The 23,786-nt window shown below is 50.9% G+C and overlaps 1 protein-coding gene across 1 annotated transcript in view; it reads right to left on the reverse strand.

Annotated features, from left to right (window-relative positions):
• The window catches only part of LOC125448664 (G-protein coupled receptor 83-like), a 49,384-nt gene extending 26,168 nt beyond the window's left edge, over positions 1–23,216 (reverse strand). The window contains exons 1-4 of the mRNA XM_048524092.2: positions 22,833–23,216; positions 20,196–20,321; positions 16,373–16,506; positions 8,710–9,307 (exon numbers count right to left, since the gene is read on the reverse strand). Coding sequence (XP_048380049.2) covers positions 8,710–9,307; positions 16,373–16,506; positions 20,196–20,321; positions 22,833–23,159 — 1,185 coding nt within the window. The 5' untranslated portion in view covers positions 23,160–23,216. The remainder of the gene's footprint in view (positions 1–8,709; positions 9,308–16,372; positions 16,507–20,195; positions 20,322–22,832) is intronic.
• Positions 23,217–23,786: the final 570 nt, after the last annotated feature.

The following is a 23,786-nucleotide window of genomic DNA, read 5'->3' on the forward strand; positions in this document are numbered from 1 at the left end:
CTCCCTCAACACCTCAACACTCCCTCAGCACTGCAATACTCCCATAGCACTGCAATACTCCCTCAGCACTGCATCACTCCCTTAGCACTGCATCTCTCCCTCAGCACTGCAACACTCCCTCAGCAGTGCAATAATCCCTCAGCACTGCAACACTCCCTCGGCACCGGATATTGCCCACAGCACTGCATCTCTCCCTCAGCACTGCAATACTCCCATAGCACTGCAACACTCCCTCAGCACTGCAATACTCCCACAGCACTGCAATACTCCCTCAGCCCTGCAACACTCCCTTAACACTGCAACACTCCCTCAGCACTGCAATACTCCCATAGCACTGCAATACTCTCCCTCAGCACTGCATCACTCCATTAGCACTGCATCTCTCCATCAGCACTGCAACACTCCCTCAGCAGTGCAATAATCCCTCAGCACTGCAACACTCCCTCGGCACTGGATATTGCCCTCAGCACTGCATCTCTCCCTCAGCACTGCAATACTCCCATAGCACTGCAATACTCCCTCAGCACTGCAACAATCCCTCAGCACTGCATTACTCCCTCAGCACTGCATCTCTCCCTCAGCACTGCAACACTCCCTCAGCACTGCAACACTCCCTCAGCACTGCAATACTCCCACAGCACTGCAATACTCCCTCAGCCCTGCAACACTCCCTCAACACTGCAACACTCCCTCAGCACTGCAATACTCCCATAGCACTGCAATACTCCCTCAGCACTGCATCACTCCCTCAGCACTGCATCTCTCCCTCAGCACTGCAACACTCCCTCGGCACTAGATATTGCCCTCAGCACTGAATCTCTCCCTCAGCACTGCAATACTCCCGTACCACTGCAATACTCCCTCAGCACTGCAACAATCCCTCAGCACTGCATCACTCCCTCAGCACTGCATCTCTCCCTCAGCACTGCAACACTCCCTCAGCACTGCAACACTCCCTCAGCACTGGATATTTCCCTCAGCGCTGCATCACTCCCTCAGCACTGCAACACTCCATCAACACAGCAACACTCCCTCAGCACTGCAACACTCCCTCTGCACTGCATCTCTCCCTCAGCACTGCAACACTCCATCAGCACAGCAACACTCCCTCAGCACTGCAACACTCCCTCAGCACTGCATCTCTCCCTCAGCACTGCAACACTCCCTCAGCACTGCAACACTCCGTCAGCACTGCAATACTCCCTCAGCACTGCAACACTCCCTCAGAACTGTATATTGCCCTCAGCACTGCATCTCTCCCTCAGCATCGCAACATTCCCTCTGCACTGCATCTCTCCCTCAGCACAGCAACACAGCCACAGGACGGCAAGACTCCCTCAGCCCTGCTACACTCCCTCAGCACTGCAACACTGCCTCAGCACTGCATCTCTCCCTCAGCACTGCAACACTCCCTCAGCAGTGCAATAATCCCTCAGCACTGCAACATTCCCTCGGCACTGGATATTGCCCTCAGCACTGCATCTCTCCCTCAGCACTGCAATCATCCCATAGCACTGCAATACTCCCACAGCACTGCAACAATCCCTCAGCACTGCATCACTCCCTCAGCATTGCATCTCTCCCTCAGCACTGCAACACTCCCTCAGCATGGCAACACTCCCTTGGCACTGGATATTGCCCTCAGCACTGCATCTCTCCCTCAGTACTGCAACACTCCATCAGCACTGCAACACTCCCTCAGCACTGCAACACTCCCTCAGCACTGCAACACGGCCTCAGCACTGCAACACTCACCCAGCACTGCATCTCTCCCTCAGCACTGCAGCACTCCCTCAGCACTGCAACACTCCCTCAGCACTGCAACACACCCTCAACACTGCATCTCTCCCTCAGCACTGCATCTTTCCCTCAGCACTGCATCACTCCCTCAGCATTGCATCTCTCCCTCAGCACTGCAACACTCCCTCAGCATGGCAACACTCCCTTGGCACTGGATATTGCCCTCAGCACTGCATCACTCCCTCAGCATTGCATCTCTCCCTCAGCACTGCAACACTCCCTCAGCATGGCAACACTCCCTTGGCACTGGATATTGCCCTCAGCACTGCATCTCGCCCTCAGCACTGCAACACTCCATCAGCACTGCAACACTCCCTCAGCACTGCAACACTCCATCAGCACAGCAACACTCCCTCAGCAGTGCAACACTGCCTCAGCACTGCATCTCTCCCTCAGCACTGCAACATACCTTCAAGCACTGCAACACTGCCTCAGCACTGCATCTCTCCCTCAGCACTGTAACACTCCCCCAGCACTGCATCTTTCCCTCAGCACTACAACATTCCCTCAGCACTGCAACACTCCCTCAGCAGTGCAATAATCCCTCAGCACTGCAACACTCCCTCGGCACCGGATATTGCCCGCAGCACTGCATTTCTCCCTCAGCACTGCAATACTCCCATAGCACGGCAACACTCCCTCAGCACTGCAATACTCCCACAGCACTGCAATACTCCCTCAGCCCTGCAACACTCCCTCAACACTGCAACACTCCCTCAACACTGCAATACTCCCATAGCACTGCAATACTCCCTCAGCACTGCAACACTCCCTCAACACTGCAATACTCCCTCAACACCTCAACACTCCCTCAGCACTGCAATACTCCCATAGCACTGCAATACTCCCTCAGCACTGCATCACTCCCTTAGCACTGCATCTCTCCCTCAGCACTGCAACACTCCCTCAGCAGTGCAATAATCCCTCAGCACTGCAACACTCCCTCGGCACCGGATATTGCCCACAGCACTGCATCTCTCCCTCAGCACTGCAATACTCCCATAGCACTGCAACACTCCCTCAGCACTGCAATACTCCCACAGCACTGCAATACTCCATCAGCCCTGCAACACTCCCTTAACACTGCAACACTCCCTCAGCACTGCAATACTCCCATAGCACTGCAATACTCTCCCTCAGCACTGCATCACTCCATTAGCACTGCATCTCTCCATCAGCACTGCAACACTCCCTCAGCAGTGCAATAATCCCTCAGCACTGCAACACTCCCTCGGCACTGGATATTGCCCTCAGCACTGCATCTCTCCCTCAGCACTGCAATACTCCCATAGCACTGCAATACTCCCTCAGCACTGCAACAATCCCTCAGCACTGCATTACTCCCTCAGCACTGCATCTCTCCCTCAGCACTGCAACACTCCCTCAGCACTGCAACACTCCCTCAGCACTGCAATACTCCCACAGCACTGCAATACTCCCTCAGCCCTGCAACACTCCCTCAACACTGCAACACTCCCTCAGCACTGCAATACTCCCATAGCACTGCAATACTCCCTCAGCACTGCATCACTCCCTCAGCACTGCATCTCTCCCTCAGCACTGCAACACTCCCTCGGCACTAGATATTGCCCTCAGCACTGAATCTCTCCCTCAGCACTGCAATACTCCCGTACCACTGCAATACTCCCTCAGCACTGCAACAATCCCTCAGCACTGCATCACTCCCTCAGCACTGCATCTCTCCCTCAGCACTGCAACACTCCCTCAGCACTGCAACACTCCCTCAGCACTGGATATTTCCCTCAGCGCTGCATCACTCCCTCAGCACTGCAACACTCCATCAACACAGCAACACTCCCTCAGCACTGCAACACTCCCTCAGCACTGCAACACTCCCTCAGCACTGCAACACTCCATCAGCACAGCAAGACTCCCTCAGCACTGCAACACTCCATCAGCACAGCAACACTCCCTCAGCAGTGCAACACTGCCTCAGCACTGCATCTCTCCCTCAGCACTGCAACATACCTTCAGCACTGCAACACTGCCTCAGCACTGCATCTCTCCCTCAGCACTGTAACACTCCCCCAGCACTGCATCTTTCCCTCAGCACTACAACATTCCCTCAGCACTGCAACACTCCCTCAGCAGTGCAATAATCCCTCAGCACTGCAACACTCCCTCGGCACCGGATATTGCCCGCAGCACTGCATCTCTCCCTCAGCACTGCAATACTCCCATAGCACGGCAACACTCCCTCAGCACTGCAATACTCCCACAGCACTGCAATACTCCCTCAGCCCTGCAACACTCCCTCAACACTGCAATACTCCCATAGCACTGCAATACTCCCTCAGCACTGCAACACTCCCTCAACACTGCAATACTCCCTCAACACCTCAACACTCCCTCAGCACTGCAATACTCCCATAGCACTGCAATACTCCCTCAGCACTGCATCACTCCCTTAGCACTGCATCTCTCCCTCAGCACTGCAACACTCCCTCAGCAGTGCAATAATCCCTCAGCACTGCAACACTCCCTCGGCACCGGATATTGCCCACAGCACTGCATCTCTCCCTCAGCACTGCAATACTCCCATAGCACTGCAACACTCCCTCAGCACTGCAATACTCCCACAGCACTGCAATACTCCATCAGCCCTGCAACACTCCCTTAACACTGCAACACTCCCTCAGCACTGCAATACTCCCATAGCACTGCAATACTCTCCCTCAGCACTGCATCACTCCATTAGCACTGCATCTCTCCATCAGCACTGCAACACTCCCTCAGCAGTGCAATAATCCCTCAGCACTGCAACACTCCCTCGGCACTGGATATTGCCCTCAGCACTGCATCTCTCCCTCAGCACTGCAATACTCCCATAGCACTGCAATACTCCCTCAGCACTGCAACAATCCCTCAGCACTGCATTACTCCCTCAGCACTGCATCTCTCCCTCAGCACTGCAACACTCCCTCAGCACTGCAACACTCCCTCAGCACTGCAATACTCCCACAGCACTGCAATACTCCCTCAGCCCTGCAACACTCCCTCAACACTGCAACACTCCCTCAGCACTGCAATACTCCCATAGCACTGCAATACTCCCTCAGCACTGCATCACTCCCTCAGCACTGCATCTCTCCCTCAGCACTGCAACACTCCCTCGGCACTAGATATTGCCCTCAGCACTGAATCTCTCCCTCAGCACTGCAATACTCCCGTACCACTGCAATACTCCCTCAGCACTGCAACAATCCCTCAGCACTGCATCACTCCCTCAGCACTGCATCTCTCCCTCAGCACTGCAACACTCCCTCAGCACTGCAACACTCCCTCAGCACTGGATATTTCCCTCAGCACTGCATCACTCCCTCAGCACTGCAACACTCCATCAACACAGCAACACTCCCTCAGCACTGCAACACTCCCTCTGCACTGCATCTCTCCCTCAGCACTGCAACACTCCATCAGCACAGCAACACTCCCTCAGCACTGCAACACTCCCTCAGCACTGCATCTCTCCCTCAGCACTGCAACACTCCCTCAGCACTGCAACACTCCGTCAGCACTGCAATACTCCCTCAGCACTGCAACACTCCCTCAGAACTGTATATTGCCCTCAGCACTGCATCTCTCCCTCAGCATCGCAACATTCCCTCTGCACTGCATCTCTCCCTCAGCACAGCAACACAGCCACAGGACGGCAAGACTCCCTCAGCCCTGCTACACTCCCTCAGCACTGCAACACTGCCTCAGCACTGCATCTCTCCCTCAGCACTGCAACACTCCCTCAGCAGTGCAATAATCCCTCAGCACTGCAACATTCCCTCGGCACTGGATATTGCCCTCAGCACTGCATCTCTCCCTCAGCACTGCAATCATCCCATAGCACTGCAATACTCCCACAGCACTGCAACAATCCCTCAGCACTGCATCACTCCCTCAGCATTGCATCTCTCCCTCAGCACTGCAACACTCCCTCAGCATGGCAACACTCCCTTGGCACTGGATATTGCCCTCAGCACTGCATCTCTCCCTCAGTACTGCAACACTCCATCAGCACTGCAACACTCCCTCAGCACTGCAACACTCCCTCAGCACTGCAACACGGCCTCAGCACTGCAACACTCACCCAGCACTGCATCTCTCCCTCAGCACTGCAGCACTCCCTCAGCACTGCAACACTCCCTCAGCACTGCAACACACCCTCAACACTGCATCTCTCCCTCAGCACTGCATCTTTCCCTCAGCACTGCATCACTCCCTCAGCATTGCATCTCTCCCTCAGCACTGCAACACTCCCTCAGCATGGCAACACTCCCTTGGCACTGGATATTGCCCTCAGCACTGCATCACTCCCTCAGCATTGCATCTCTCCCTCAGCACTGCAACACTCCCTCAGCATGGCAACACTCCCTTGGCACTGGATATTGCCCTCAGCACTGCATCTCTCCCTCAGCACTGCAACACTCCCCCAGCACTGCATCTTTCCCTCAGCACTACAACATTCCCTCAGCACTGCAACACTCCCTCAGCACTGCAACACACCCTCAACACTGCATCTCTCCCTCAGCACTGCATCTTTCCCTCAGCACTACAACACTCCCTCAGCACTGCAACATTCCCTCAACACTGCAACACTCCCTCAGCACTGCAACACACCCTCAGCACTGCAACACTCCCTCAGCACTGCAACATTCCCTCAGCACAGCAACACTCCCTCAGCACTGCAACACTCCCTCAGCACTGCAACACTCCCTCAGCACTGCAACACTCCCTCAGCACTGCAACACACCCTCAACACTGCATCTCTCCCTCAGCACTGCATCTTTCCCTCAGCACTACAACACTCCCTCAGCACTGCAACATTCCCTCAACACTGCAACACTCCCTCAGCACTGCAACACACCCTCAGCACTGCAACACTCCCTCAGCACTGCAACATTCCCTCAGCACAGCAACACTCCCTCAGCACTGCAACACTCCCTCAGCACTGCAACACTCCGTCAGCACTGCAACACTCCCTCAGGACTGCAATACTCCCATAGCACTGCAATACTCCCTCAGCACTGCATCACTCCCTCAGCACTGCATCGCTCCCTCAGCACTGCATCTTTCCCTCAGCACTACAACACTCCCTCAACACTGCAACACTCGCTCAGCACTGCAACACTCCCTCAGCACTGCATCTCTCCCCCAGCACTGCAACACTCACTCAGCACTGCAACACTCCCTCAGCACTGCACCTCTCCCTCAGCACTGCAACACTCCCTCAGCACTGCAACACTGCCTCTGCACTGCATCTCTCCCTCAGCACTGCAACACTCCCTCAGCACTGCAACACTCCCTCAGCATGCATCTTTCCCTCAGCACTGTAACACCCCCTCAGCACTGCAACACTCCCTCAGCACTGCAACACTCTCTCAGCACTGCAACACTCCCTCAGCACTGCATCTCTCCCTCAACACTGCAACACTCCCTCAGCACTACAACATTCCCTCAGCACTGCAACACTCCCTCAGCACTTAAACACTCCCTCAGCACTTAAACACTCCCTCAGCACTGTAACACTCCCTCGGCACTGCAACACTCCCTCAGGACTGTACCACTCTCCAACCCTCCCCCCACTCCCTCAACACTGCATCACTCTCTTGGCAGTGTACCACTGCCTCAGCACTGGCATCTCTCCATCAGCACTGCATCACTCTCGCAGCTCTATAAGGTCACGTCTCAACCTCCTACACTCCACTGAAAAATGTACCAGCCTATCCAGCCCTCCTCCTTATAACTCAAACCCTCCAGTCCTGGAAACATCCTGGTTAATGTTTTCTGAACTCTGTCCAGCTTAATAACATCCTTTCTATAACATAATGACCAGAACTGGACACAGTGCTCCAGAAGAGGCCTCACCAACATCCTGTACAACCTCCACATGACGTCCCAACTCCTATACGCAAAGGCCTGAGCTATGAAAGCAAGCGGGCTAAACGCCTTCTTAACCCCCCTGTCCATTTTCCTCCCAAACATGTTCCCTGCTTATATTGTTTGACCTTTATGCCTTTACACTTTTGTGCCTACTTTTGTCAAAACAACCTTAATGTTTAAGCGGAATTATCACTCACCAACAGCAACAAATTTCACATTAACTGAAACATAGAACAATTCGGTCTGTGTGCTCATTAACTAACTTTTACACAGAAAATTCATACTTAAATTGTATTGCTGCTTAGCCTGCTGTGTTCATCCAGCTCTACCCTTTGTTATCTACAGTAACCTGTGATTTTTTTAACACAGCTTGGTAGGAAAATGGTTGAGAAGCCCTGTTATATTAAACAGAATCGCACTGATGCGCATCTCTTGGGGAGCTGGGATTCAGTAGCAAGACAATGAGTGTTTACTTTTCTCTCAGTGAAAGACAAAGAGTCTGGGGCATTAGGGGTAAGAGTCTTTCCAAAGACTACAGCCTTGCCCATCTCCGAGTGGGGCATTCAGAGGCCTGTCCAATCCCTCAGGCAGCTTGCCATGGTTTGCCAGTTTTCCTGCTGGGAACGGGAGCAATTGGGAGAGGAGGTGCTGGTTGAGGTCTTTTGAGTGGCCATTGATTGACCACTTTGGGTCCTTACAATTGGTGAGGGGTCGTTCGTTCGGGCCTTTCCTTTGGCAATTTCACGGTGATGGGACGAAAGCAACTTCCCGGGGGCAACCTGCCCAATTATTTCCTCTTCTCTCCACATCTGGGGAGAGGAAAATCCCACCCTGCCCGCGTAAATGGTTCAAAACGGGAACCTTTGTATGTAAACAGTAATGGTGCAGCCCTGGGCATCTGACCAGCAGGTGGTGCCGTGAAGTGACTTCCTGAAACCCGTCTCCTGATTCTTCTACACATCAAGTGACTGAGGGACACTGGGAATGCACCCATTGGTTAAAACGTGCACTTACGCCTCCATTAGTGACCACCAGGCCAGGCAGGTTCAATCTCATCACTGCGTTGGGAGGCCGAGGATCGCAGCAGCTGTGGGCATCTGGCCAGGCCCTCCGAACGGCCCTGTTAGGAGCAGGGGGTGCCCCCTTGCCTTCCGAGCTGCTCGGCCCGCAGCACCTGCCGGCCAAGGCCTTCAACTCAGAGCGAAAGCGCTCATTGAGCCAACAGTAAATGAAGGGGTTGTAGCAGGTGCTGCTGGTGGCAAGCCAGTGGAAGGTGAAATAGAGAACGTTGCTGCTCTGGACAAGTTGGCTGGAGATGAGTACCACGTAGCAGTTGAGGGGTGACCAACAGACGGCGAAGACCACCACCACCAGCAGCATCATCTTGATGGTCTTCTTCTTCTTGTGGCGCTGGGCAATGTACTGCTCCACGGTGATGTTCCCGATGGCGTTCCTCAGCCACAGTTTCTTGGCGACCGCAGTGTAGGCCATGGTGATGGCCAACAGCGGCAGAGCATACAGTAGACCAAAGGTGGCCAGGTCCAAGTACTTCCAGAACACATCGGACGGCTGTGGGAAAGCGGGAACGCAAAGGCTCCGGACTGTCGTCTCCCTAGGATTGGCAAACGGACAATAGTCAGGGACTGAGAGGAAGAGAAGTGTCTTCATTCAGAGAATCGCAGGTGCGATCACCTCCTGCGCTGGCTGTCCTACAATAAGGGGCACCCTGATGCTTAAAATAGAACGGCCGATGCTGCAAATCTGAAACGAGAGTTGTAATTGTTGGAGAAACTCAACAGGCCTGGCAGCACTGGTGAAGAGAGAAACACAGTCAATGTCTTCTTCGGAACTAGGCTCAAAAATGTTAGGCTTGTTTCTCTCTCTACAGGCACCGCCAGACCTGCACAGCTTCTGTTGCCGTTTTTTTGTTTGGTAAATCCCATTGTGTTTGGGTTGGGATTTGCTGCCCATCTTATTTTTCTACACATCTTAGAACTTCAGGAAAGTTTCATCGTTCATGCAGTCTCTTGCACGAATTTCTCCCTGAGAGCCATGAGGGAGTTAGCTGTATTTGATAGCTGCACCTACCGCTTAAAGCAGTCAATCTCTGCACAAGGACCTATCATCGGACAAGTGTAATCTCATCTTCTCCCTGTAACCCTGCACAGCCGTCCTTTCAGATAATCACCCACTTCCCTCTTTCTGCCTCCACTACTCTCTCAGGCAGCACATTCCAGACCCTAAACCACTTAGAGTCGTAGAGCCGTACACCAGACCCTTCAGTCCAACTCAACGCTGTTGACCAGGTTGCTGAAACTGAGCTGGTCTCATTTGTGTTTGGCCCATATATCTAAACCCTTCCTTTTCATGTACCTGTCCAAATGTCTTTTAAATGATGTCATGGTACCAGCCTCCACCATTTTCTCTGGCAGCTCAATCCATACACGCACTGCCCTCTGCATGAAAAAGTTGCCCCTTAGGTCCCCTCTCACCTTAAACCTATGCCCTCTCGTTTTGGACTCCCCTACCCTGGGGAAAAGATCTTGGCTATTCACCTTATCTGTGCCTCTCGTGATTTTATAAATCTCTGTGAGGGGACAGGCTGACTAGTTCGGGAACAAGCCACTTGTGAAAGCAGAGATCATGGAAACTGCCAATGCTGAAGAATCCAAGATAACAAAGTGTGGAGCTGGATGAACACAGCAGGCCAAGCAGCATCTCAGGAGCACAAAAGCTGACAGTTCGGGCCTAGACCCTTCATTATCTCGTAATCTCTGATCACAATTTTAACCTCACTGTGAAGCCTCTTCCAGGATGCCTATCCTGAAGAAGTTACCCTCCGTCCAACCTCAGGGAATCTCTCTCCTCTCCACCTATCTTCTCCTCTCTCCATGCTCGGTCTGCCTCCCCCTCTCTCCCTATTTATTCCAGAACCCTCACCCCAACCCCCTTTCTGATGAAGGGTCGAGGCCCGAAACGTCAGCTTTTGTGCTCCTGAGGTGCTGCTGGGCCTGCTGTGTTCATCCAGCTTCACACTTGTGAAGGCAGACAGGTTTACTGCCTTCCCAACACTCCTCTGTAGTGATTGTAACGAGGTCGGCCAGATGGACCTCATAGAATATGAGTTTCCTAATTGGGGCTGTAAACCTGGTCCAACCTGGGAGCCCTGGCTGACAGATATAAACAGGGGCATAGATGCCTTCTGGGAGAGGCGTGGAGTGTGGGTTGCTTTGTTTCCCCCACAAACTCTATTTTGATTTCATCCCTGCATTCCTTCTTACTTTTTCTTTCACATAGGCATTGCCCCTACAGACTCTGCTTGATACTGATGCTTTGGTCACATGGGTGTTTTTCCTGTTGGTGGGATGTTGGTAAAGTTATTTGCACAGCTGATTTTTTTTACTATGTCTCACGCCTGCGCACACAAAACGAGGGTACCAGGCAAAATAAGCATGACTACAGAGTCATAAAACACTCACCAGTTATAGAATCATAGAGACATACAGACCCTTCGCGCCAATGCCTGTGTCCATTCCGACCATAACCCCAAACTAAACTAATCCCCACCTGCCTGCGCTTGGCCCATATCCCTCCAAACCTTTCCTATTCATGTTCTTATCCAAACGCCTTTTAAATGTTGTAACTGTACCCATATCCACCACTTCCTCTAGAAGTTCATTCCACGCACAAACCACTCTCTGTGTAAAAGAGTTCCCCTCCTGTCTTTCTCCTGTCACCTCAAAAATATGCCCCTTGTCTTGTACTCCCCACCCGAGGGAAAAGACATCTGCCACTCTCCTTATCTATACCGCTCACGATTTTATAAACCTCTATGAGGTCCCCTTCAACCTCCTAAACTCCAGGGCGAAAAATCCCAGCCTCTTCTTGTAACTCAAATGCTCCATTCCCAGCAACGTCTGGAAAATCTCCTCTGCACGCTCTGCAACTTCTAATGTCCTTCCTATAACAGGGCGACCAGAACTGGAAACAGTACACCAGAAGAGGCCTCACCAACATCCTGTACAACCTCGACATGACATCCCAACTCCTGTACTCAAAGGTCCAAGCAATGAAGGAAAATGTGCCACACTGTCTACATATGCTGCAAACTTTAAAGAATTATGTACCTGAACCTCTCGGTCTCTCTGTTCTACAACATGATCAAATCCAGTCACAGGCACAGAATATAGGCAGCAGACGCTTCATTCCTGTATTCAATCTAATGCCACACTCACCCTCTGGCTGAGCTGCACTCAATTTACAATTTACAATTTACAAGTCGGTGAGATGCAACACATTCCTGCTGGTAAGTGATACAGCTTTTGTACGGACTACATTTCTGAAACAAATGAGAAAAGCTTTTAAGATTATTCCTTTGGCTATGTTGGAAATCTTTCACCAGGGCGCATTGCAATATAGAAATCAAATGGGCACAGTTCTCTCAGAGATGGGTCAGCAAAACATGCTTTAGGCATTCTCGAGAGCAATCATATTGGTTTTACACATTGCAATTGTTATTTGAAAGGAGCGAGGTTTCAGAATGCTGCAGCGCAGAGGGTCCTCGTACATGAATCACACTCAAAGGGCAACAAATTAAGAAAGCAAATGTTGACCTCCATTGCAAGGATGGTGGAATTTCCATGTGTCAAGGCCGCATTTGGAACATTGGATACAATTTTGGTCGCCCCGCTATAGGAATGATGTTGTTAAACTGGAAAGGATACAAAAAATATTTAGAATCATAGAATAGAATCAGAGAATCTCAAAGTGTGGAAACAGGTCCTTTGGCCCAACAAGTCCACAGCAACCCTCAGGGAGTCCCACCAGACCCAGCCCCCTATAACCCACCTAATCTACACATCCCTGAACACTAAGGGAAATTTAGCATGGTCAATCCACCTAACCTACTCATCTTTGGACTGTGGGAGGATGTTACCGAGATTGGAGGATTTGAGTTACAAGGGGAGAATGGATAGACTGGGACTTTTCTCACTGGAGCGTAGGAGGTTGAGGGATGACGTTAGAGAGGTTCATAAAATCACGGGGGGCATAGATAAGGTGAATGGCAGGTGTCCTTTCCTTAGGGTGGGGAAGTTCAAGACTGGGGCTCATATTTTTAAGGTGGGAGGAGAAAGATTTAATAAAGACATGAGGAGCAACTTTTTTTACACAGAGGGTGGTTCACGTGTGGAATGAACATCCTGAGGAAGTGGTGGATGTGGGTAGAGTCACAACATTTAAAGGCCATTTGGGTAAGTACATGAATAGCAAAGGTTTGGAGGGATTTGGGCCAAGGGCAGGCAGGTGGGACTAGTTTAGTTTGGATTATGGTCGGCATGGACTGGTTGGACTGTACAACTCTCTGACTCTATGATGGGAATTGGCTAAGGCCACCATCTGTCCTGACCTTATCAAACGATGGGTCAGGATGGAAGGGCCGACTGGCTTCCTCATACATTTGTGCTGCTTCAGTTGAGGGCCGTCTTTAGCAAGCGCCCACTTTCCCACGTGCTGTAAAACTCAGGTTGTCCAAATCTCAACTCAGGGCACGTCTCATTCACTCATCAACTCCTCACACCTCCATTGTTTTCGATAACCTACCCTGCTTCCAGCACCAGCTTGACTTTATCATTTTCTTTCCTCCCAAGCAGATCCCCACAAAGTCTCCTCATCTATACCTCCACAACCTCCTCCAGCCCAACAAGCCAATGAGAGATCTTTATGCTCTTCCAACACCAACCTCTCATGGATTCTCAATGTTAATCCTTCCACCATTGGTCGCTGTACCTTCAGCTTCCGAGTTCTGGAACTGCCTCCCTGAATCCCACCATCTCTGTACCAGGATAACAGCATTGTTTACAGTGCAGGACGAGGTAGTTATGAAGGCAAACGCAATGTTGGCACTCATTTTGACAGAGCTGGAATGCAAGAGCTGCGATGTACTGCTCGGGTCAGGCAGCATTTGGTAAATCGTGACCTGCTTGGGCCCCGTATCTAAGAAAGGACAGGCTGGTGTTGGAGGGGGTCCAGAGGAGGTTCATAAGAAGTTTGAACCATCAAGTGGAGGCTGGAAACCTAAAACCCTTTAAAAAAACATTTGATGAGTACTTCAAATATCATTACATTCAAGGATTTGGGACAAGTGCAGGAAATTGGGATTAGCACGCTTTTATTGTTGGTTAGGTCAATGCAGTCTCGATGGGTTGAAGGTCCTTTTCTGCGCTGTATGGACCTATGAATTAAGACAGCATCAGGAACCCAAGTCTGAGGTTTCAGCTAAAAAAGGAGAGAGGATCAATGTCATGGGGTGGCACCGTGGCACAGTGGTTTGCACTGCTGCCTCACAGCACCAGGGACCTGGGTTTGAATCCAGCCTTGGGCAACTGTCTGTGTGGAGTTTGCACATTCTCCCCGTGTCTGCGTGGGTTTCCTGTGGGTGCTCCGGTTTCCTCCCACAGTCCAAAGATGTGCAGGCTAGGTGGATTAGCCATGCTAAATTGCCTGTAGTGCTCAGGGAGGTGTAGATTAGGTGGGCTATAGGAGGATGGGTCTGGATGGGATGCTCTGAGGTTCAGTGTGGACTTGTTGGGCTGAAGGGCCTGTTTCCACACTGCAGGAATTCTATGAGATGAAGAAGGATTCTTGTCACCTCCCTGTGTATTTAACTCTTGCAGTACCCAAGGCAAGTTAGCAAAGGCTGGGAGATAAACTCTCTGTCATCACCTGCACACTGCAGATTGGAGCTGACAGGTAAGTTGAAAGCTAAACAAAACAAAAATGAAGAACTGCAGATGCTGGAAATCAGAAACTACTGGAAAAACTCAGCGGGTCTGTGGTGAGAATGCAGAGTTGACATTTCAGATCCAGTGACCCTTCTTCAGAACTGTAAACTGAAAACTACCATTTTTAATCACCCTCTGCTCCCATCAGCCCAATCATCACATCCCCAAAGGTTGCTGTAACTACATTACACAGAAAGATTCCAGTTCAATTCTACTTTTCTCTGAGTGCCACGCACAAGCCTATTTTTATAGAGGTTACAAAAACACAGTAATTGCTCTTGGGTACATTAGAAGGGGTTCAGAGAACGTATGTTTGACTGGCACCTAGGATGGGAGGAGTCATCCCGAGAGGATACAGGCTGGCCCTGTCTCTCGAAGAATGAGAGGTGATCTTATTGAGACCTACGGGATCCTCAGGGTTGAAGGTGAGAGCTTGTTTCCACTTCTGAGAGAGACTAGAACTAAAGGATGGTGGTTTAATGATCATGGCTCTATCCCTTTGATTTGATTGGATTTGATTTGATTCAGAGCCATAGAGCCATACAGCACAGAAATAGATCCTTTGGTCCAACTCGTGTATGCCGACCACATTTCCCAAACTAAACTATTCCCATTTGCCTGTGTTTGGCCCATATCCCTGTAAACCCTTCCTATCCATGTACCTGTCCAAATGGCTTTTAAATATTGTAACTGTACCAGCCTCCCCCACTTCCTCTGGCAGCTCACTCCATACACGCACCACCCTCCGTGTGAAAAAGTTGCCTTTAGGATCCCTTTAAATCTTTCCCCCCTCACCTTAAACCTATGCCCTCTACCCTGGGGATAAGGACCTTAGCTATCCAGGCCCCCTGGATAATTTATAAACCTCTATAAGGCCACCCCTCAGCATCCAATGTTCCAGGGGAAAAAAATCCCAGTCTTGACTTCTCTTCCTGAGTCAGTATTTATCCCTTACCAACATGTTATGCTAATATGAGTTCCACGAGGTTTGAGTAATTAGACTTCAAAGCTTGAAGTTTTTAATTTGATTTGATTTGATTTATTATTGTCACATGCACTGAGATACAGTGAAAAATATTGTTTTGCGTGCTATTCAGGCAAATCATACTTTGCACCACACATAGATAGCATAGTGGCACAGTTGTCAGCACGGCCACATCACAGCACAAAGGACCTGGGTTTAATTCCAACCTCTGGTGACTGTGTGGAGTTTACACATTCTCCCCGTGTCTGCATGGGATCCCTCCGGGTGCTCTGGTTTCCTTCGACAACCCAAAGATGTGCAGGTTAGGGTGGATTGGCCATTCTGAAATGTCCAGGTCGGGGGTTAGCCATGAGAAATGCAAGGGAGGGAGTGGGATGCACTTCAGACGGTCCTTGATGAGCCAAATGGCCTGCTTCCACACTGTTGGGAATCTACGATTCTACATAAGCCCATCGGGGTAATAGATGAGAATGGGGAATAGAGTGTTACAGCAGAGATGAGGAGATTTCTTTCCTCTCTGAAGGTCAAGAATCTTTGGAAATCTCCCACCCCACTGTGGATTTGGGGCAGAGGCAGTTTGATTCTTGACTTACTCATGCATCACATGCTGTAAGAGCTTGGCGGGAGTGAGCGTCGAGGCTAAAATGAGATGGGCCACACTCTTGTCGAGAGGCGGTGCAGGCTTAGAGGGGCTGAACAGCCTACTCCTGCTTGTAGTGCTCACGGGACCACGACGACTGACCTGCGGAGGAGTGGGCCCATCACCTCTTGCAGCCAAATCCCGAGGCCGTTTCCTGGAACGTGGAAGGTTTAGGCTCAGCCTCGATGGGCTGAAGGGTCTGTTCTGTGTGACTCTACCTTCTGTCATTTTCTGTGCTCCTGTACAGCGCGGCTTGGCGCATCATCGTACCTGTACACAAAGCGGAAGAGCCTCTGGTAAATAGCGTGGGGCAGCGAGAAGCAGGAGGCCAGGACCCAGATGCCAATGACGCAGATGATACCTCGAGGCATTGACATGCGAGGCTTCAGGGGATGCACAATGGCCTGAAAACAAACACCGATGGCTATGTAATTACAGAGGCCCACTGAGGCTTTCACTGAACCTAATGGAGTGACTCATGCTCAGCTCAAGCTGTGTCACACCGTGCACTCACTGTGTTTCAATGAGTCCATGTTGCTGTTGTGTCCCAGTTCAAAATGACTTGCTCAGCCATGACAAAGCTCCTCAGCTCTTCCCCTGTCACAGCATACCTGGGCTGAGTCAGCCTGGGATGCGGACGAGACCAGCATTTGATGCTCGTCTCTTGTTGCTTTCGAACTGAGCAGACCATCTCGCCATTTCAGAGTCAACCACGTCATCGGGTCTGCAGACACATGTAAGCCAGGCTGGTAAGGGTGGCATAGTTTGTTCCCTGAAGGGTGTTAGGAAGAGTTTTGTGACAAATTCATGGTCACTGTTGTTTGAGATAACCTTTTATGCCATGGGAAGGTGTTGACTCAGTTGTAAGGTCACCAGAGCCCAATGCTAACGTCTGGGAGATATAAGGTCAAATCCCCCTCTCGGCCAGTGGTGCCATTTGACAACAATCTGCAATGAAGGACCATCTTTGATTGTCAGAACAATCCGTCCGGCTCATTTTAGGGAAGGAAATCTGCCATCCTTACCCAGTGTGGCCTACATGTTGGGCAGCTCAGTGGCTACCCTTGCTGCGTCACGATGCCAGGGACCCAGGTTCAATCCCACCCTCGGGCACCTGTATGGACTTTGCACATCCTCCCCGTGTCTGCGTGGGTTTCCTCCGGGTGCTCCGGTTTCTTCCCATGGTCCAAAGATGTGCAAATTAGGTGAAATGGCCATGCTACATTGCCCTGTAGTATCCAGGGATGTGCAGGCTTGGGTGGATTAGCCGTGGGAAATGCAGGGATAGGATAGGGGGTGGTTCTGAGTGGGATACCCTTCAGAGGTTTGCAATGGGATGAAAGGCCTATTTCCACACTGTGGTGGTTCTATGATGCATGTGACTCCTGACCCACAGCAATGAGACTGACACAAAACTGCCCTCTGGACAATGAGGGATGGGGAATAAATGTAGGCCCAGGCAGCTATATCCACATTCCATGACTATTAATTGAGCTTAATTCTTCCAGATATCATGATGGATTTTGAACACAGCCCTACCCAGAGCATTAATTAGACTGGGTACTTAAATCATAAAAAATGATTTGGCAATCTATCCTAGAGACGAGACAGCATGGATTCGATGGACTGAACAGCCTCCTGTACATGACTATAGAACTTCAAAGGCCCTGGTTCAGGAGTGGAGGAAAAGGATAGGGCATTCTCCTTGTCCGGCCTGTGGTCTTATTTTGGAAATCAGGCTTCAATTTGTTTTGTTTTAAATTCTTGACTGGGAAAGGGGTAACATTAATTTTCTCACTTATAATTGCCCTGATGACAATTTCAGAGCGAACCCCCCAACAGTGGGTCACACGTAGGCCAGCAGGGTAAGGACAGCATGTTTCGCTGGTGAACCAATGGGCTTTTATGATGACTAGCAATAATTTCCAGACTGACACTGGCTTTATATTTCACACAAAGTCGATGCAAACAGCACAGGGTGGGATTTGAATACACGCCTTCAAGAGTGTCGATCACCGTTATAACATCACCACTGAACCACCATGGTTCCCTTAATGGTCCCAGAAAGTTACCCAACCTCTTCAAGCCCTGTCATCCTTGGGGCAACAGTGCTCTCACAAGGTGTTAAGGGGTTAAAGTTGGACTAATTTAGTCTGGGATTATGGGTTGGCATGGACTGGTTGAATCAAAGGGTCTATTTCGTTCCTGCATGACTCGATAGCAACAGGAAATATATCTGGAAAGGATATCAGCAAAAGATAAAGAATCGAGGACTCTAATTCTCTTAAAAAGGGAAGGCTGAGGGATGACTTAATCAATGTCAGGAAAATAATGGAAGATTTTTGAGTACAAGAGTTGGCAGGTCATGTTGCAGTTGTATAGGACTTTGGTTCGGCCACATTTAGAGTACTGTTTACAGTTCTGGTCACCACATTACCGAAAGGATGTGGCCGCTTTGGAGAGGGTGCAGAGAAGGTTCACCAGGATGTTGCCTGGTATGGAGGGCGCTAGCTATGAAGAGACATTGAATAGATTAGGATTATTTTCATTAGAAAGATGGAGATTGAGGGGGGACCTGATTGAGGTCTACAAAATCATGAGGGTATAGACAGGGTGGATAGCAAGAAGCTTTTTCCCAGAGTGGGGGACTAGATTACGAGGAACGTTTAAGGGAGATATGCATGGAAAGTTCTTTACACAGAGGGTGGTGGGTGCCTGGAACGCGTTGCCAGCGGAAGTGGTAGACGTAGACACGTTAGCGTCTTTTAAGATATATTTGGACAGGTACATGGATGGGCAGGAAGCAAATGGACACAGACCGTTAGAAAATAAATGACAGGTTACACAGAGAATCTCGATTGGCGCAGGCTTGGAGGGCCGAAGGGCCTGTTCCTGTGCTGTAGGTTTCTTTGTTCTTTGTTCTTTATCAGAGACAGAGAAAACGTCTCGCACAGCAGCGATGCAGGGCCTTGGTGAGGCCACACCATGAGTATTGTGTGCAGTTTCGGTCTCCTCGTCTGAGGAAGGAGTCCAGCGTGGGTTCACCAGGCTGATTCCTGGGATGGCAGGACTGGCATATGTAGAAACACTGGATTGACTGGGCTTGTACTCGCTGGAGTTTAGAAGAATTGGGGAGGGTCTCACAGAAACGTATAAAATCCTGATTGGACTGGACAAGTTAGATGCAGGAAGAATGTTCCTGATGTTGGAGAAGTCCAAAATTAGAGGTTGCAGCCGAAGAATAAAGGGCAAGCCAGAAGAATTTCTTCACTCAGAGAGTTGTGAACCTGTAAAATTCTCTACCACAGGAAGCTGTTGGGGGCCAGATAATTACATATATTGAAGAGGGAGTTGGACATGGCCCTTGCAGCTAAAGGGATCGAGGGTATGGAGAGAAAATGGGAATGGGAGACTGAAACTGCACAGTCAGCCAAGATCATATTGAATGGTAATGCAGCTCCAAAGGGCTGACTGGCCTAGCGCTGCAGCTGTTTTCTATTTTTCTGTGCTGCCTCTCTTGTTGAAGAGGAAAGTTAGGACACCGCCACAATGAATCTAATCAGGCAGTCAGGAGAATCATCTTCACCCAAAGAATGGGGAGATTGTGGAGCTCACTTGCACAGGGAAACGTTGAAGGGAGCACTACAGATTAGAGCTGGTGGAAGCTGCAGGATGAGGGACTCGGGGAATATGGAACACGATGATTGATTTAGTCGAGGGAAGGTCTATTCCTGTGCTGCTTAATCCTCAGCGACAAAAGCGCGGGAAAGATCAGAGTGAGGAGAGGATGGAGTTACATGTGAGTTGGACTGGGGAGGCAGGATCAGGTACCCATGCATCCCAGACAAGCATGTTCCCGGGACGCCGAGGATATTTAGGTTACTGATGGTAGCTGTGGTGCCTGTTTGTGGTTTCTGGCTCCCAGGCCATGCTTGGCTGGAGTTACATGGATGAATGTTGAAAATCGCTGGGGAGCCTCCATTCAAATTCGCAGAACAGGCACAGTGCCCGAGTACGGGAGAGAGTAGCTGGACACGAAGGCTCGAGCTCTGAAGGGAGGGGAGCCAAGCACAGGAAAGCACGGCAGACCTACCTGGTACCTGTCGAGGGCGATGGCCATCAGCGTGAGCGCGGAGACGTGGAGTGAGCAGTACTGAGCGAAACGACTGATGTGGCACATGGCCTTGCCAAAGACCCAGGTGCTGTTCACAAAACGGACCTAATGGACGACAATACAGCTCAATGGTGGAGGTTGCATTATCTCACTGTCTCTGTAACCTGAGAGGCCTCCCTACCCAATAAAAAAAACTCCCATTGTAGAACCTTCACAGCATGGGGGAGAGGCCATTCAGCCCAACAAGTCCACACCCATAACTTCCCTAAACACTACAAGCAATTCAGGATAGCCAATCCACCTAATTTACACATCTGTAGGCCAAGGGCGGAAGACAGACCACCCTGTGGAAACCTAAGCAGACACAGGGAGAGCCCACAACCTGCACGCTGGTCGTTAGCCAAGGCCGGAATCGAACCCAGGTCCTCAGCGCTGCCAGGCAGGAATGCTAACCATTGAGTCACCGTACCTACTCTCAGTACAGAGCCTGTTCAAAGGTGGTAAGACACCCTTCCTGGAGCAGGTGGGATTTAAACCGGAGCCTCTTGGGATCAGAGGTTGAGACGCTCCCACCGCATCGCAGGAACATCCAGCGGCAGAGGTCAATCTGTGATCGCCTTGGCAAGTCTAGAAGTGAAGGAAAGGCTTTGCATTTGGGTAGCTCCTTCCAGAACCTGGCAGAGTTCTTCGCAGCTGGACGGAATTGGAGCGCAAATGCGAGCGCCGCGGTGGCCAGGCTGTGCACAGCAAGATCCCCCGAGCAGCAAAGCAGGATACAAAGTGCCGGGATGCGTGTTGCGGCTGGGGGAGATCTATGCTCCCTGTCGGAGTAAGGCAGATACTTTGCACTTAAGAGTGGAGAGCAGGGTGAACATCTCAGCTGGGGGACAGCTCAGCGCCTCCTGCAGTACATCTGTGGGAGTGTCAGCCCAGTTTATGAACTGCATGCTCTGGTTTGGGCCTTGAACGGAAGGCAGAGGTTAAAGGGTTCACTTGAAAAATGAGCGTGGGGCGGGGGCAAAGGAGAGTGGGGTATTCAAACTGCTCTGAAACTAATATTCTCCCGGCTGGTTAAAGAATTGAAAACTCTATCAACACCATGACTCTCTGGAGGAAGATGAATTCCGAACTGGCAGCTCCCTAGCTTGTTGGCCATGGGAGGTGCCTTGAAAACATGCCCAAACAGTCTGTCCGCTGGGCACAGTCACATTACCAACCAGTTAACCACAGCAAAACTTCACCACATAGCCATGGACCAAAATGAGTGGTCAATAATACCATCCTCAGAGCATGGTACCTGAAGAGGGTCAGAGGTAATGTATCTTTTAGATACAGTGTACAGCTCCCTCTACTCTGATCACCCATCAAACATTCCCAGGATAGATACAGCACGGGGTTAGATACAGAGTAAAGGTCTCTCTACACTGTCCCCCATCAAACACTCCTAGGACAGGGACTGCACGGGGTTAGATGCAGAGTCAAGTTCATTATTTTCATACATCATGTTGTGTGAATCTCCCACAATTGAAAGTGTTCTGGGATCAAGCAGGGAGCTGAGGATTCCCCGAAACACCGTCCCAAATCCACATCCGCTTTCCCCAGTACCGTGGCCTCAATTTCTGGGACCTTTTATCTCGATGCTGCTCATGAGATCTCACTGTGCGACAGGTCAGTATCTCTCAAGCAAAGTTTCCTCCATTTGCAAAAACTTGGTGGGGGGGGGGTGGTATGGGCTCCTGAAGGTAAGCCTTTCCTCCTGCCATCTCTCTGAAAGTTGGGGTGGGGGTAGGGGGAAAGAGAGAGGGGAGTGACTAGCATCCGAGCGAGGTGACTGGGCCGAAAGGGAGGGGGCAGGAAGTACCGAGGGATATCATGAATTGTAGGGAATAGAGGATTGGGTGTAGGGAGCTGGATATTTGATGTAGGGGATGGGAAGATTGTGTGAGAGAAGTGGGTGTTGGGGAGGGGTTTTGAGGGAGGTGAGTGTAGGGTGGAGAATGTGCAAGACATTGGTGTGGGTGTTGGGGGAAGCAGGTTGAAGCTAGGGGTGTGATAATGGGAACTGCAGATGCTGGAGAATCCAAGATAACAGAGTGTGGAGCTGGATGAACACAGCAGGCCAGGCAGCATCTCAGGAGCACAAAAGCTGACATTTCGGGCCTAGACCCTTCATCAGAGGAGCTAGGGAAATGGATGTAGGGTGTTGGGTGTAGGGATTTGGGGGAGGATTTTGGAAGGAAAGCAGTTGGAGGTAGGGATTTGGGGAGGGTTTTGGAAGGAAAGGGGTTGGAGGTAGGGAGTTGGGGCTGCGGAGATAGGTCTAGATTGTTGGAGGTAGGAAGTTGGGAGTTGGGGGTAGGGTTTTAGAAGGAAGAGGGTTGGAGGAAGGGAGCTGGGGGCAGGGTGTTGGGAGTTGGGGGTAGGGTTTTAGAAGGAAGGGGGTTGGAAAAGGGGGTTGGAGGTAGGGAGCTGGGGCAAGGTGTTGGGTGTAGGGCAATGAATGTAGGGTGCTGGGTGTGGGGTTTAGAGTTAGGGCACAGGGAGACCCTTAACACCGCCCCCCCCCCACCCCATTCAGCCGCGAACCAGTGTGATAGTGAATGGAATCCAACCTACCACAGTGAAGGGAGTGTTGAGCAGGGTTATCATCAAATCCGCTACAGCCAGGTTGGCGATGAAGATGCTAGTCGCTGTGTTGATCCTCTTGTTCTTTAGCACTACTTGGCACACGAGGAGATTTCCGAAGAGAGAGATGGTGATGGTGAGTGTGTAAACCCCGATGAGGAATCCCCTGGCTGTCAGGCTCTGAGAGCCAGTGCCGTGCCGGACTGAGGAGATCATATTCCTCAGGATCTCCAGGGACGTGTTGCTGAAGGCGGACTCGTTGAAGGTGCGGTAGGTCTGGAGGAGATAGTCCCCGGAGAAGCTAGACTCGTTAAACATGATGACGGCCACTGACACCCCCTCTGGGTCACCGGCCTCATCAGACAGAACCCTCCCCACCTCCTCTCCGTGTCCCTGCCGGGGGGGATGGTGCTCCAGTGGTGGATTTAGGAACTGGGCTCTGGTCAGTTTCAGGGATGAAATGGAAGGTGTAGGTGATCAGTTGGGCTGAAATAGGAAGGTCCGGTCAGTTTCTGGGTGAAATCAACAGCCGTGGGTCAGTCGCAGGATGGTCTGACCCGACTGGTCAGTTTAAGATAAAACTGTCGGGGCCGGTCAGTTTGAGAATTAAGACTTAGCGTTGGCTAGTCCGGCCTTGTATGTCTCTCTCTCTCTCTCTCTCTCTCTCTCTCTCTCTGTCACTGTCCCTCTGACTCTCTCTCTCTCTCTGTCACTGTCCCTCAGTCTCTCTCTCTCTCTCTGTCACTGTCCCTCTGACTCTCTCTCTCTGTCCCTCAGTCTCTCTCTCTCTCTCTGTCACTGTCCCTCTGACTCTCTCTCTCTGTCACTGTCCCTCAGTCTCTCTCTCTCTCTGTCACTGTCCCTCTGACTCTCTCTCTCTGTCCCTGAGTCTCTCTCAATCTCTCTGTCACTGTCCCTCTGACTCTCTCTCTCTCTCTGTCCCTC

The sequence above is a fragment of the Stegostoma tigrinum genome, chromosome 45 (assembly GCF_030684315.1).
Source record: "Stegostoma tigrinum isolate sSteTig4 chromosome 45, sSteTig4.hap1, whole genome shotgun sequence".
In the NCBI taxonomy this organism is placed as follows: domain Eukaryota; kingdom Metazoa; phylum Chordata; class Chondrichthyes; order Orectolobiformes; family Stegostomatidae; genus Stegostoma; species Stegostoma tigrinum.